A 13,145-nucleotide genomic window follows, 5' to 3' on the forward strand; every position below is an offset into this window, starting at 1 on the left:
GCACATGCACCATGGAACACTTGTGGAGGTCAGAGAACAGCTTCCTGGAGTCGGTTCTGTCCTTCTACCTTGTGAGTCCTGGGATGGAGCTCAGGTCGTAAGGCTGGGCAAAGTGCCTTTCCTTGCTGAGCTTCTCATGGGCCCTCATATTACACTTTGCCAAAAGATTTTAGCCTCCTTAATAAACTGGGTGCGCAGAGCACTTCTCAACCAAGACCCTTGTAGGATGTGGCTTTAAGAAGTAGTTGGTTGGAGGCTGGGCGGTGGTGGCGCACGCCTTTAATCCCAGCACTTGGGAGGCAGTGAGTCATGAAGAAACTTTTCAAACGTTAATTCCAAGGCCCTTGTCAGATCCTTTGTTTGGTTTGCCTTGATAATAAGACATGCATGAAGACAGGAAAGGACCCTCTGTAATGGTTGGCATAGGAGGAACGGGTTGTTTGTTATCGTGGTGCTGAGGACTTTACTCAGATCCTTGTCCTGCCACTGAGCCCCAGCCCAAGTGAGGTAAATTCTTTAGAAGTTATGACAGTTAGCAGAAGACATTTGCAGAGTGACTTTAGGAGATGTCAATAAGCTTTGCAGATTACAGTCTATTGGTTATGCAGCCAGCATCTGTGTCTCACTCCCACCACGTTACTCTGTATCTTTTGTTATATGATGTTGTACTGTTAAATGTTTTTCTTATTTTGTTTCTTTTTTAAAGCAAGTTCTCACTATGTGAACCAGGCTTGCCTCAAACTTACACTGTGTCTGCCTCCTGAGCTCTCTTGCCCACCTTGTTTAGTTTTGTTGTTGTTGTTGTTTGTTGTTGCTTTAGAGACGGTTCCATATAGACCAAGCTGGTCTAGAACTCTCTGTGTAGATGGATGATCTTGAACTTAGAGCCATCCTCCTGCCCTCCTCCTGAGTGCTAGAATTAGGTGTGTGCTACCACTTGGTTTATGTGATGCTGGGGATTGAACTCAGGACTCTGTCCATGCTAAGTGTGCACTGTGATAACTGAGCCACATCCCTACCCCATGCTAGGTGTGCACTGTGATAACTGAGCCACATCCCTACCCCATGCTAAGTGTGCACTGTGATAACTGAGCCATATCCCTACTCCTTAGTTTTCTTTAATTTGATTTTTGAACACAGATAATATTCTTAAGAAGGAAAATTTCCATAAGTAGTAAATCCCTTAGTACAGGAAACAAAACAGTCTTAGGAGATTCTAGTTGATACTTATCTTGGTCTTTGTTAAAAACAGTGAGGAAAGCCAGGCACTGGTGGTGCATGCCTTTAATCCCAGCACTTGGGAGGCAGAGGCAGGCAGACTTCTAAGTTTGGGGCCAGCCTGGTCTACAGAGTGAGTTCCAGGACAGCCAGGGCTATACAGAGAAACCTTGTCTCAAACAAACAAACAAACAAAAACAAAAAACAAAACAAAACAAAAAGCAGTGAGGAAATGACCTATTAGACTTAACAGCTTTAAGCCAGGCTTTTCCTTTAGTGCAGTAAGTAGGTTTGAAAATGACCCTGACCCTCTTGACCTTTGAGTCATCTGTTAAATGGTCTACATAGAGATAATAGTGCTTTTGAGGTGGGGCAGGTGTCTGCATTCACCAGGTCCTTCCCTGGGCTGTCATGTAGTGCCATGTACAGATTTCCTCCCGGATGACCGGTGGGAACTGACCTACCCTAGAAAGTGCAAGGAGCACAAAGCTGGTAGAGACAGGCCTGGCTGTTTTCATGCACTTCAGCTTTATCCCTGGTCGCGCTCTTGCACACTGAGCCAGGCTAAAAGACAGGCCCATGGATGCTTCAGATTCCTGTGAAGATGCCAGACACATGTGGATGCTCTCCAGTTACTTTTACTGGAAAGGACACTGTCTAGCACTTGGACCAAATGGGTAGCACACATGATGGCTGAAGAAGAGAGGCATGCTGGGATTGAGCAGCGCTAGGACCAGAGATAGCCATAGGTTTTCTCTTCCTCCCAGGTGAATATAATGATTTCACTCTGTAATCTCTGTGCCTAGCTCAGAGCACCTTGGAAATATCATTACAGGTTTTAATCATTTTGTGCTACAACTGTATGTATAGGAGAAAATAAAACTTTTTTATTTTCCGTATTTTATTGCAATTTAAGACTCACAGAAGTTAATTAAATACATGATATTGTGGGTTCCTATGAACTCAATGATTTTTTAATCATCTAAAAATTGGTATAGTTATTATAATATAGTTATTTAGTGTGTTTTTGTTTTAGTGTTTCCTTCACTTTCAACTAATGAAGAATGGGAGAGATAGAAGGAACATACAGAGCTTTACCAACTTCAGGGACACGCTTGGGTGGCCAGACGTCCATTGGAGTGAGTACCCTGGAACCAGAGCAGGGCCTCTCAGCCAGGATGCAGGAGAAGCACATGCACATCAGAGTGAAGCTGCTGGACAGCACTGTACAATTATTTGACATTGAGGTAAGAAGCATGGGTTTTTTAAGATATATTTCCTTCTAAAGTGAAATCATTCTGTACCAGATTCCTGTAAGAGGTTGTGTTTGTATTTGTCCAACTAACCAAAAACTGCTTTGACAACTGCCCAGCAGAGTCTTTGGAAATGGTAACTCCAGGTTAACTTTCAGCTAAGGTTCTGATAGGATCCACTGTTTCTATTCTGTTTGTTTGTTTATATTTTGTTCTTTTGGATTTTCAAGACAGGTTTCTCTGTCTGAGGAAGCCCTGGCTGTCCTGGAACTAGCTCTGTAGATCAGACTGGCCTCAGACTCAAAGAGATCCTTCTGCCTCTGCCTCCCAAGTGCTGGGATTAAAAGCATGTAGAACAACCACTTGGCTCCATTCTTTTGTTTTAAGAGGTTGGCTGAAGGTTACAAACTGTGACCAAACTGCTTTGACTCATACTTCTACATTCTACCACCTAGGTGCCTGGGCTTCTGATGTCTCCTTAAAAGATACCACGTGGCCTCAAAGCGTGTCAGCATACCTGTGTGAGCAAAGAATGGGTCCTTCTGCTCAGGGTACTGGTACAAGCACTCAATAAGCACTAGGAAGAAAGCATGTGGATAGTGTAACACAGTGTGAAGTGACATCAGTGTGTAGTGTACAGCAAGGGCCTCATGCTGAAAGGTAGTGTACAGTAAAGCCTTACATTGGGAATTAGTGTATAGCAAAGATCTTCGATGGATAGGGAGAATGGGCCTGACATCCTGGGGCAGTGTACAGTGAACTTGACTTTGGAAGGTGCTATCCAGTAAGGGTCTGACACCTGGAGACAGTGTGCAGTGACATTGGAAGGCAGTGTGCAGTGGAGAGTATAATGTCAAAGTGGTGCACAGTGAGTGCTAACATTCAGAGAGAGCTTACATTGTTAATGCAGAACTTGTTCAGGTTAACAATAACGTTTTTGTTTAGAAGCAGGATCTTGTCAGCCAGACTGGCCTTGAACTCTATATAGCTAAGAATGATTTGTAACTAAAAATGCTATATTTGTCAATATATACTACCATTTGGCTCTAAATAATGTTGCTTATGAATATTCACGTAAAAGATCTTGGCAATGTACTAGGAAGCCAAATTACAACCCCATCTGCTAACTCCCCAAGCTGTAGTCGTGTGAGGACTCACCAGTTTGCTTTCAAAAGCTGTGCTACTACTTTTTGTTGCCATCAGCAGTGTTAAAGGGTCTGATTTCTCCACATTCTTCTTTGAACTTTCATTTCCAACCATCCTAGTAGGTGTGGCATTTAGGAAATTATTCCTGAGGCAGAGTGTAAGAATAGAGTGAGTCAGTGAGGGTGAGCCCTGATGCTGACCCTAGTCAGCAAAGGCAGAAAAGGGCCTCCATGGTGCCAGGGTGTGAGGAGCTGGGACAAGAGCCGAACCCAAAGCCAATATGCTGCCCTGCTGTAAAACCCCAAAGAGGGGGCGCTAGACAAGGACAAAAGCTTATTTGTATGATTTTAAACCATCCTACTTTCATCTAGAGATGTAATGCAGATTTGTAGAGCCTGTAATACTGTCTGTCTGTCTGTTTTGATTTGGTTTTGAGTCAGTTTTATTCTGTAGCCCCAGTTAGCATAGAACTCATTGCATGTACAGTCCAGGCTGACCTCAAACTCAAGTATAATATTAAATAATTATTTAATACGACAGTAGACGTGATAGTGTGCACCTGTGCCCAGTACTCAGGAGGCTGAAGTAGAAGTGCCACAAGTTGGAGACCAGCCTGAGCTACAGAGTGAGACTTAAAGAAAATGTCACCCTCCGTTATAGCGACTCCCACTCTGCAGAGTTCTTTCTTACTTTTTCTTAATAAATGGACATTTAATATTTTTGTCCAAATTTCCATACACTTCTTGGGCTTGAGACAGTGAACTCAGAAGCCACCTGCTCAGGGAGACTTTGGTGGCTGTTGATTATTTGATTATTTACAATCCCACAACCCTGAGTGACCCTCAGCAGGAGCCATGAGGAGCTCCGTCACAGGCAAAGCGCCCATCGAGGAGCTCTGTCACAGGCAAAGCACCCATCAAGGAGCTCTGTCACAGGCAAAGCACCCATCCCATTTGGAAGTCCTCCCAATATTAAATACAGCCAAGATGCCCGTGGAGACCTAGAACACCTACACTTAAATATTACCAGAGAGTCCAGTAGAGCCTATGAATATCAAAACCCTGAGAGGGACAACACAGCAAAGTTTACAAAGTGCCCCCAAGAGGCACTGCCTTAGAAGACTCTAAATGTGGTCTCCGCCCCTCAGGTAGAGCATTGACCAACTCCACTATGACAGGGTTCTATGGATCGACATAACTCTCCGAAACACTTTCTTATTCTTGTTGGCTTTTTGTGTCCTTAATATTTCAACAAACATGATCAGATTATCTGTGAAAAAATCATTTTTCTTCTTTTTTAATCACGGTGCCTTTTATTGTAATATTATATTGGCTTTAACTTTTTTGTTTTTGTTTTTGTTTTTCGAGACAGGGGTTTCTCCATGTAGCCCTGGCAGTCCTGGAACTCACTCTGTAGACCAGGCTGGCCTCGAACTCAGAGATCCACCTGCCTCTGCCTCCCAAGTGCTGGGTTTAAAGGTATGTGCCACCACCGCCCGGCTGGCTTTAACTTCTAATGCTGTGCTAAACATAGATGTTGAGAAAAGATACTGTTGTCTTGTTCTTAATCTTAAGGCAAAACAAAGTTTCATTCTTAAGTACATTGTTGGCTGTTGGTTTTCCGTCCCTCCTAGTTAAGTGAGAATTCTCTCCTCTTTAAAACCAGGTTAAACTTGCCAAATATTTGCATTTATTGAAATGATCACTCGTTTTTGATCATTACTTTCTGTTTTGAGACAGGGTCTCACTCTATAACTCTGGCTGGCCTAGAGCTCACTATATAGACACAGTTGGCTTTGACTCAGAGGCATGCCTGCCTCCTGAGTGCTGGAACAAAAGTCATGCATCCCTGCAGCCTGATCATTTGCTTTTCTTTTATTCTGTTGCTATTATCAATTATATTGCATAGTTTTAAAATACTAAATCAGTCTTTTATGTTTTACCTATATGGCTGGATCTATTATATCAATCTTCTAGAGGAGTTTTGCCACAAAGCTCAGGAGGGAGTACTTGTTCTGTACCTTTTTTATAATGCTTTGGCTAATGCTAGGCTGGGTAACCGATTTACTTTTCTTATTCCCCTCATGCTCAGTTGCTGTTTGGAATCCAGCCGTGCTTTGCTGGTCAGAGTTTTTGCATACCAGTTACATATCCAGAGGGCCCATGCTAGTTTTAGCTGGCCCTTCATCATTGCCTTTAATAACCAACCTATCTCCAAGCGCTAAAGGTTGCAGCTTCCAGTCATGCTTCCTGCCTGTTCACTTCTTAGTCTTTTGCTATTAAACCAGTCATCTGGTCGCAGCCTTTCAATGGCTTCTTGTCTTCTTACACACGGAATATAATATGAATTTCCTAACATAGCCTGCAAAGCTGTATGATCTCAGAGTGCCCTCCTGTTGGCATTTTGGATTTTGTTTTGTTGTTGGTTGTGTTTGTTTGTTTGTTAGTTTTTAGTTTTCTTGAGATGGGGTTTCTTTGTGTAACCATGGCCTGGAACTCACAGAGATCTGCCTGCTTCTGCCTCCTGAGTGCTGGAATTAAAGGCCTGCACCACCACTGCCCAGCTCCTCTTGGGAAGTGTATTGTAATCTCTGACTTACTAGCCTCTGAACACAGGCATCAGCATCCTGGAGTCCGCAGCCTTTTATGCCTCGCTGCACTGGCTAGTGTTTGTCAATTTGACACAAGTTAGAGTCATCTGAGAAGAGGCAATCTCAGTTGAGAGAATGCCACCACAAGGCTGGCCTGTGAGCAAGTCTGTGGTATATTGTCTTGGTTAATGAATGTGGGTGGACCCATGCCATTGTGGATAGTGCTACCCCTGAGTAGAAGGTCCTGAGTTGTTCATATAGGCTGAGCAAACCACGGGGAGCAAGCTAGTAAGCAGTGCTCCTCCATTGCCTTTGCTTCAGTTTCTGCCTTGAGTTCTCGCCCTGGCTTCTGGGTGATGGACTGGCTGTAAGCTATAAGGTGAAGTAGACCCTTTCCTCCCCAAGTTGCTTTTGGACATGTTGTTTTTTCACAGCACTAAGCTAATAAGCTCACACATCCCTGTTCTTCCAGTACTCATTATGTAGCTAAATCTTACTTGTCTTCCAGGGCTCTGTTAAAATGTCACTTCCTTTGGGTGGCTTCCCAAAACCACCCATCAAAATACCCCTTCCTCCTCATTATTATATTTAAGATTATACATATATAATATATAAGACTATACATGTTATTTATAACATATATATTCATTCTTAACATTTATGTATGTGGTATTTGCTTGTCCAAGGTCAGTCAGTGGCTGCTTTTCTGATCTGGAAAGCTCTCGTTTGTTTCAGTTGATTGAATGAGCTATATAGTTGTAAACACTGAAGAGTCTTCCTCCGCTCTAAAGAGTTTAAGCCTAAGTTTAAAGTAAACTTAGCCTTAAGTTTATTTTATTTATTTATTTAAAATTTTTAATTTTATTTAATTTTATTTTTGAGACAGAGTTTCTCTATGTAGCTCTGGCTGCCCTATAAGTAGCTCTATAGACCAGGCTGGCCACAAACTCAGAGATCTCCCTGCCTCTGCCTCTGAGTACTTAAATTACTGAGTGGATTAAACGTGCCACCACATCTAGCTTTAAATTTACTTTAAAACTAGGCTGTAACTTTAATATTTTTAAAAACCTATTTTTAATGATGGTTCTTTTTCTTAAAGACTTATTTATTTATTTTATGTGTATGAGTACACTGTAGCTGTACAGATGGCCGTGAGCCATCACGTGGCTGCTGGGAATTGAACTCAGGACCTCTGCTTGTTCCGGCCCGCTCACTCCAGCCCTGCTCACTCTGGCGTAATTTACTGTAGCTGTCATCAGACACACCATAAGAGGGCATCAGATCTCATCACAGATGGTTGTGAGCCACCATGTGGTTGCTGGGATCCAAACTCAGCAGTCAGTGCTCTTACCCGCTGAGTCATCTCACCAGCCCTTAATGATGGTTCTTAAACACTTTAACCTGCCTTGTAGCCCACCACCCACCAAAAGTAATGGGAAAGAAAGGCTACAGGGAGAGTGGGCCTGTTTAGAAAGGCTCCTTGGAGCAACTCCCATCTGTAGCCTCTGGAAATCGGCAGTTCAGTTCACAGGCCAGCAGCAGCTTGGTCCACTCATAAACACCTCACGGATTCACCAGCAGTCCATCGGCACAGCCGGCCGGCATTTGATCTTCCCATCTGTAGACATCATTTGTAGAAGTAAACTTAGTTACCAGGATTTTATAAGATAGTAAGTGACAGATACACCTCATGGCTCCTCACAGTGACTGTGACACGGTTGAAATGCTTCTGTTTGAAAAAGGCACTTACTGTAGTGGTGCAGGAGAAAAGGAGGGATGCTTACAGTAGATTTGGGGTGGGGTGCCCTGTGTGTGGATGTAGGCTTCAGTTATTATCCTTATTTTAATAAACTTTGGCTCTTAAAGATGTAATAGTCCGTTATCCAAAGGCTAGTCAGTGGCTAGTTGTAGGCATAAGTTTTTTTGCAGCCTACTTTAATGAATGTTCAACCTCTCTTCTAGCCCACCACCCACCAGAGGTAGTGGAAGAGAAAAGTTATTAGGATATGGGGGAAGTGGACCTGTTTAGCAATAGTTCTTTGAGCTCGATCTTCTTTGCCAGCAGTTCAGTCCTGTAGCAAACATCAAATATTGAATCAGCAGCTCTTGTCTAGTCCTCTCAGCAGATAGACACAACACACAAACCAGCAGCTGCAGTTCAGTCCTGAAGAAACCGCAAGGCTCACCAACCAGCCTGAGGCTGTGAAGTTGGCAAGCTGCCACAGGAACCTCATGAGCAATTTTTTGGAGAATTTCTCCCAATTGCAGGCTCACCACAAGTGGAGCTCTACCACACTATGTAAGGTGAACCAGTACATGCTTGCAAAGAATAGCAAAGTGGAGCAAACCAAACCAATGTCTGTGGGTTCATATTTATACTCCTCCATCACACATCCCTTCACATGTCTACTATATCAAAACATCCTTTCACCTGTGTCTGCTTCATGAAAACTTTCTTTTTCATGTCTTCTTTAGCAAGACTTCCTTTCACCTGTGTGCCCCAGCAAACCATCATTTGACATAACTGACTTTCCAAACAAAACAGAGTTCTGATCTAGGAAAGTCTTGGTTTGTTTTGGTTCATCAAATGAGTTGTATGGTTCGTTATCAACATTGAAATCTGGATTCATCTCTAGAGAATCTTAATTTAGAGCCATAACTTTATTTTAGAACCTCATAGAAGAAAGTTATGTATCAGTTTGCTTTGTCCTGTATGCTAAGCTGTGGAGTAGAATGTTTTCAGCTCCAGCACTGACAGGTAGACAGCGTCCAACTCTATCACTCATCGTCAGGGGAGGCGAGGCACTCTCCAAACTACAGAGGGCAGGATGTTGAGGGCAGCTATGTCTTCATTGATTCATAGTTTGCTATTTTAAATCCCAGGAGTTAATATGAGGGGATAACTTTTCTATTACCTGAAAGTACTGCAGCAAAGTGGCATTTAGTGATTCTAAGAACCTTTGGGGCTGAGGATATGGTTCAACAGTAAGCACTTGCTACTATATACAGTGCCTAAGTTTGACTTAGCACCATGTTAGAAACCTCGCAAACAAACAAATATAGATATAGTGATATAATCTCAGTACTTTAGGGGCTGAGGCAGGGGGGTTGCCATAAGTTTGAAGTTAGTACCAGGTTGACCAAGGCTACAGAGTGAAATTCTGTCTCAAAAAACAAAAGTAAAGGTGAGTGGCAGACTTTCAGCACTCAAGAGGTAGAGACAGGTGCATCTCTGAGTTTGAGGCCAGCCTGGTCTACAAAGTGAGTTCCTGGACAGCCAGGGCTACATAGAGAAACCCTGTTTCAAAAAACCAAAACCAGGCGGGCAGTGGTGGCACACACCTTTAATCCCAGCACTTGGGAGGCAGAGGCAGGCGGATTTCTGAGTTCAAGGCCAGCCTGGTCTACAGAGTGAGTTCCAGGACAGCCAGGGCTACACAGAGAAACCCTGTCTCAAGAAAAGAAAAAAAAAACAACCAAAACCAACAAACAAACAACAACAAAACAAAAAATGGTCCTGAGCTGGGCTTGGTGGCAAAAGCCTTTAGTCCCAGCTGAGAAGGCAGAGGCAGGCAGATCTGAGTCCCAGACCAGCCGGGGAACATAAAAAGACCCCAGAAAGTCTCTGTAAAATGACTCAGTGCTAAAGAGCACTCACAGACTGCTCTTCCAGAGAACTGAGGTTTAGTTTCCACCTACATGTTGGCTCACAACCATCTGTAACTCCAGTCCCAGAGAATCAGAACTGTTCTTTGGCCTTTGATGCATCAGGCACAAATGTGGTACACAAATAGTCATTCACAGAAAATAAATAGTGAAGTAATGAAATATCTAAAAAAGAAAGACTGTCTTAAAAAAAGGAAAGGAAGAAGGAAGGAAGGATTTGAGGTCTGGAATGTAGATCTAGGACACAGATGGAATGGATGTCCTCTGCCTTCACTCAGAGATGGGGAATTAGGTTCTAAGGAGGCTCCCGGTATTTTATTAATGCAACTCCATTTTCAGTATACTTTAGTACACAAAAGCTTCGGAACAGGCTTTCATTTTCTCTGACTAGGAAATATAAGTGGCCAGGTGTGAATCTCATCACTCAGGCAGAGCCAAGCTAGCCAAGGCTACATAGTGAGGCCCTGTCTTTAAAAAAGAGGGAGGAGAAGAAAGAGAAGTACAGAATGAGGCTGAGAATGCAGCTGCATTGCTGACATGCTTGTCTGTTATGCCAGAGCCTGGGGTTGATCTCTAGCACTGCATAAATAGAATGTGGTAGCAAACATGTAAAAACATGTAATCACTACCCATCTTCTCAGCATTCAGGAGGACCAGAGGTTCAAGGTCACCTTCAGCTGCACAGTGAGTTTAAGGCCAGCGAGTATAAATGAGACCCCTATCAAAACAAACAAAATCAATTGCATAAGCATTAGTTTAACTATGTGACAAAGACAAATTCTCAGTCACAAAGTTCAGTGCTAGAATACAAATTTTCTGTTCCAGTAAAAAAAATTAATGCTTTCATTCTGACCAGGAAAAAATAGTCAGAATTCCAGAAAGTATTGTAGACAGATGTTTGCCATTTCTCCCACATGAGCATCCTAAATATGGCAAATAAACGGCCTTAGAATTCATTTTGGCCTGACCTCAGAAGAAAAAGCTAGTAATTTGGCATCTTGAGTTTGGGGATAATGTTGGTATTTTGCAAAAGCTCTTAGAAGATTCTAGGATACACTGTTGTTACATGACTCTGCCCTAGATCTTGAAACCTATGATTTTATCATGGAAAATTGATTCTTTTTTTAATCCTAATGCTAGGAATGTGGCTGGGTGGTGCATGGCAGAGGCACTGGCATTCTTATTCTTAGCTATTCAGATTGTGGTATTGGAAGTCTCCCTCGCTCAGCTTCCCTGCCTAACACCAGCATACGCCCAGGGCCGGTCTGTGCTTGGTTGGAAAGTAACGACCCCCTATGAAGGAGTTAGGTTATAAAATGGGGGTGGAGAAGTGTTACCCTGCTTATGCGGGTAGCCCTGAGGATCCTTTAAACACAGTTTTATAAAGGAGAATGCTACAGTGAATCAGGATCTCAGCAGAGGGAATAGAAGTGAAATTTGTTGGATAGACCCCAGCTTCTTTAGCTGTGCGTCACAACCCCATGTGGGGGCCATATAACTGAATGTGCAGATTGTGAAAGATCTGGCAACAGTTAAAGATTTCTTAAAGCACAGTGACCAAAAAATAATTCAAACCTGAATGTGGATCGTAAATGCAGTGCTCACGCGTGGTGCCGTTGCTGCCTTGGCTCTGAACACGTGTACTTGATAGGCACATACCTCAGCCATACACAGCCAGTGAACCTTGTCTCAACAGCCTCAGCTGAGACTCAAGGCTGTTGTATGGTATAAATTACAGTGCTTTTATTATACATGCCAAGTTTTCTGTGCCTGTAGAAATAGAATGGCTTAATTATAGAAAGCAGTGACTTTAAATACTTCCCTATCATCGTTTTTCAGCACATATCAAGTTAGTATGTTTTTGTATTATATCGTGTTAGAGTGTGTTGATGATTGAGTTTCATTTAAAAATATTAAATAAACTTTGTAGAATTTCTAACAGTTTCTGAAATAGCTGTAAATATACTTCCATTTTGTGCTGTATATTGATGCAAATTATCCTTCTCAGCATCAATGACTATAAAATTCAAATATCATTCAATCCTGAGAAGCATTGAAGATACTATGTCCTGCAATATCAAACTTTCAATCAAGATTTAATTCTTTATGTAAAATCTAAATATACCAGGCTGTGGCACACACCTTTCATCCCAGCATTCAGGAGGCAGAGGCAGGTAGATATCTATGAGTTTGAGACCAGCCTGGTCCACAGTGTGAGATACAGGACAGCCAGGGTTACCTCCATGCGTGGATACATGTGTGAATACACACCTCCCTCCATGCGTGAATACACATCTCCCTCCATGCATGAATACATGCACATTTATCCATGTACTCAGATTTGCTTCTGTCCTTAATAAATGCTGGACTTATTTGTATACCAAAGAATTTTTTTTTTCCCAAAACAGGATTTCTCCATATAGCCTTGACTGTCCCAGAGCTTGATCTGTAGACCAGGTTTGGCTTGATCTCAGAGATCTAGCAAAACCTGCCTCTGCCTCCAAGATCAAAGGCAAGCACCACCAGCACCCAGCCAAAGAGTTACTTTTAAGAGAATTTTCTTTATGACTTATTGGTAAATACCTACTCTATATGTATGTATATCTGGGATCATGAAAGCTCTCAGGTAGAGAGGGAAAGAGTTAGGTTGTCTTGTCCTGTAGTACTATTCCTTGGGCACTAGGGGATTCTAGCACTTGGTATGATTTATCTTGTCAACAGGAGCCCCAGTAGGGGACAGGAGCTCTTCAGGAGCCACAAGAGAGCTACAAGCCCCAGTCAGAACCTCTTTACTTTCTTTCTACTTGTGTGATCAAGAAAGAAGTTTATCTACACTTTTATTTTTGAATTCTCACTACCCTTCCTGGTTTTTTGTGTCTTTTTTTGATAGTCAAGCACCTGCATTCTTGGCTGACGTCCTCACTGACAGGTTGTCCTGGCTAGCTTTATGCCAACTTGACCCAAGCTAAAGTCACCTGAGAGGAAGGAGATTCAGTTGAAAATGAAAATGCCTCTGTACAATCTGGCCTTCTTAGGCAGGCAAGCCTGTCTTAATTAGAGATTAATGGGCTGCCAGGGGTCTGGGGGTGGGCCTTTCGATAGAGAAAGCAGGTTAAACAAGCTGTGAGGAGGATCTGGGGGTGGGCCTTTCGATAGAGAAAGCAGCTTAAACAAGCTGTGAGGAGCACGCCAGGAAGCAGCACTCCTCCATGGCTCCTGCCTCCATGGCTCCTGCCTCCATGGCTCCTGCCTCCATGGCTCCTGCCTCCATG

The 13,145-nt window shown here is 42.9% G+C and overlaps 1 protein-coding gene across 1 annotated transcript in view; it reads left to right on the forward strand.

The window, feature by feature from the left end:
• Farp2 (FERM, ARH/RhoGEF and pleckstrin domain protein 2) overlaps positions 1 to 13,145 on the forward strand; it is a 108,056-nt gene that overhangs the window by 16,837 nt on the left and 78,074 nt on the right. Inside the window, exon 2 of the mRNA XM_031368499.1 lies at positions 2,255 to 2,465. Within this exon, the coding sequence (XP_031224359.1) occupies positions 2,283 to 2,465 (183 nt within the window). The 5' untranslated portion in view covers positions 2,255 to 2,282. The remainder of the gene's footprint in view (positions 1 to 2,254; positions 2,466 to 13,145) is intronic.

This window comes from Mastomys coucha, unplaced genomic scaffold (genome assembly GCF_008632895.1).
Source record: "Mastomys coucha isolate ucsf_1 unplaced genomic scaffold, UCSF_Mcou_1 pScaffold14, whole genome shotgun sequence".
In the NCBI taxonomy this organism is placed as follows: domain Eukaryota; kingdom Metazoa; phylum Chordata; class Mammalia; order Rodentia; family Muridae; genus Mastomys; species Mastomys coucha.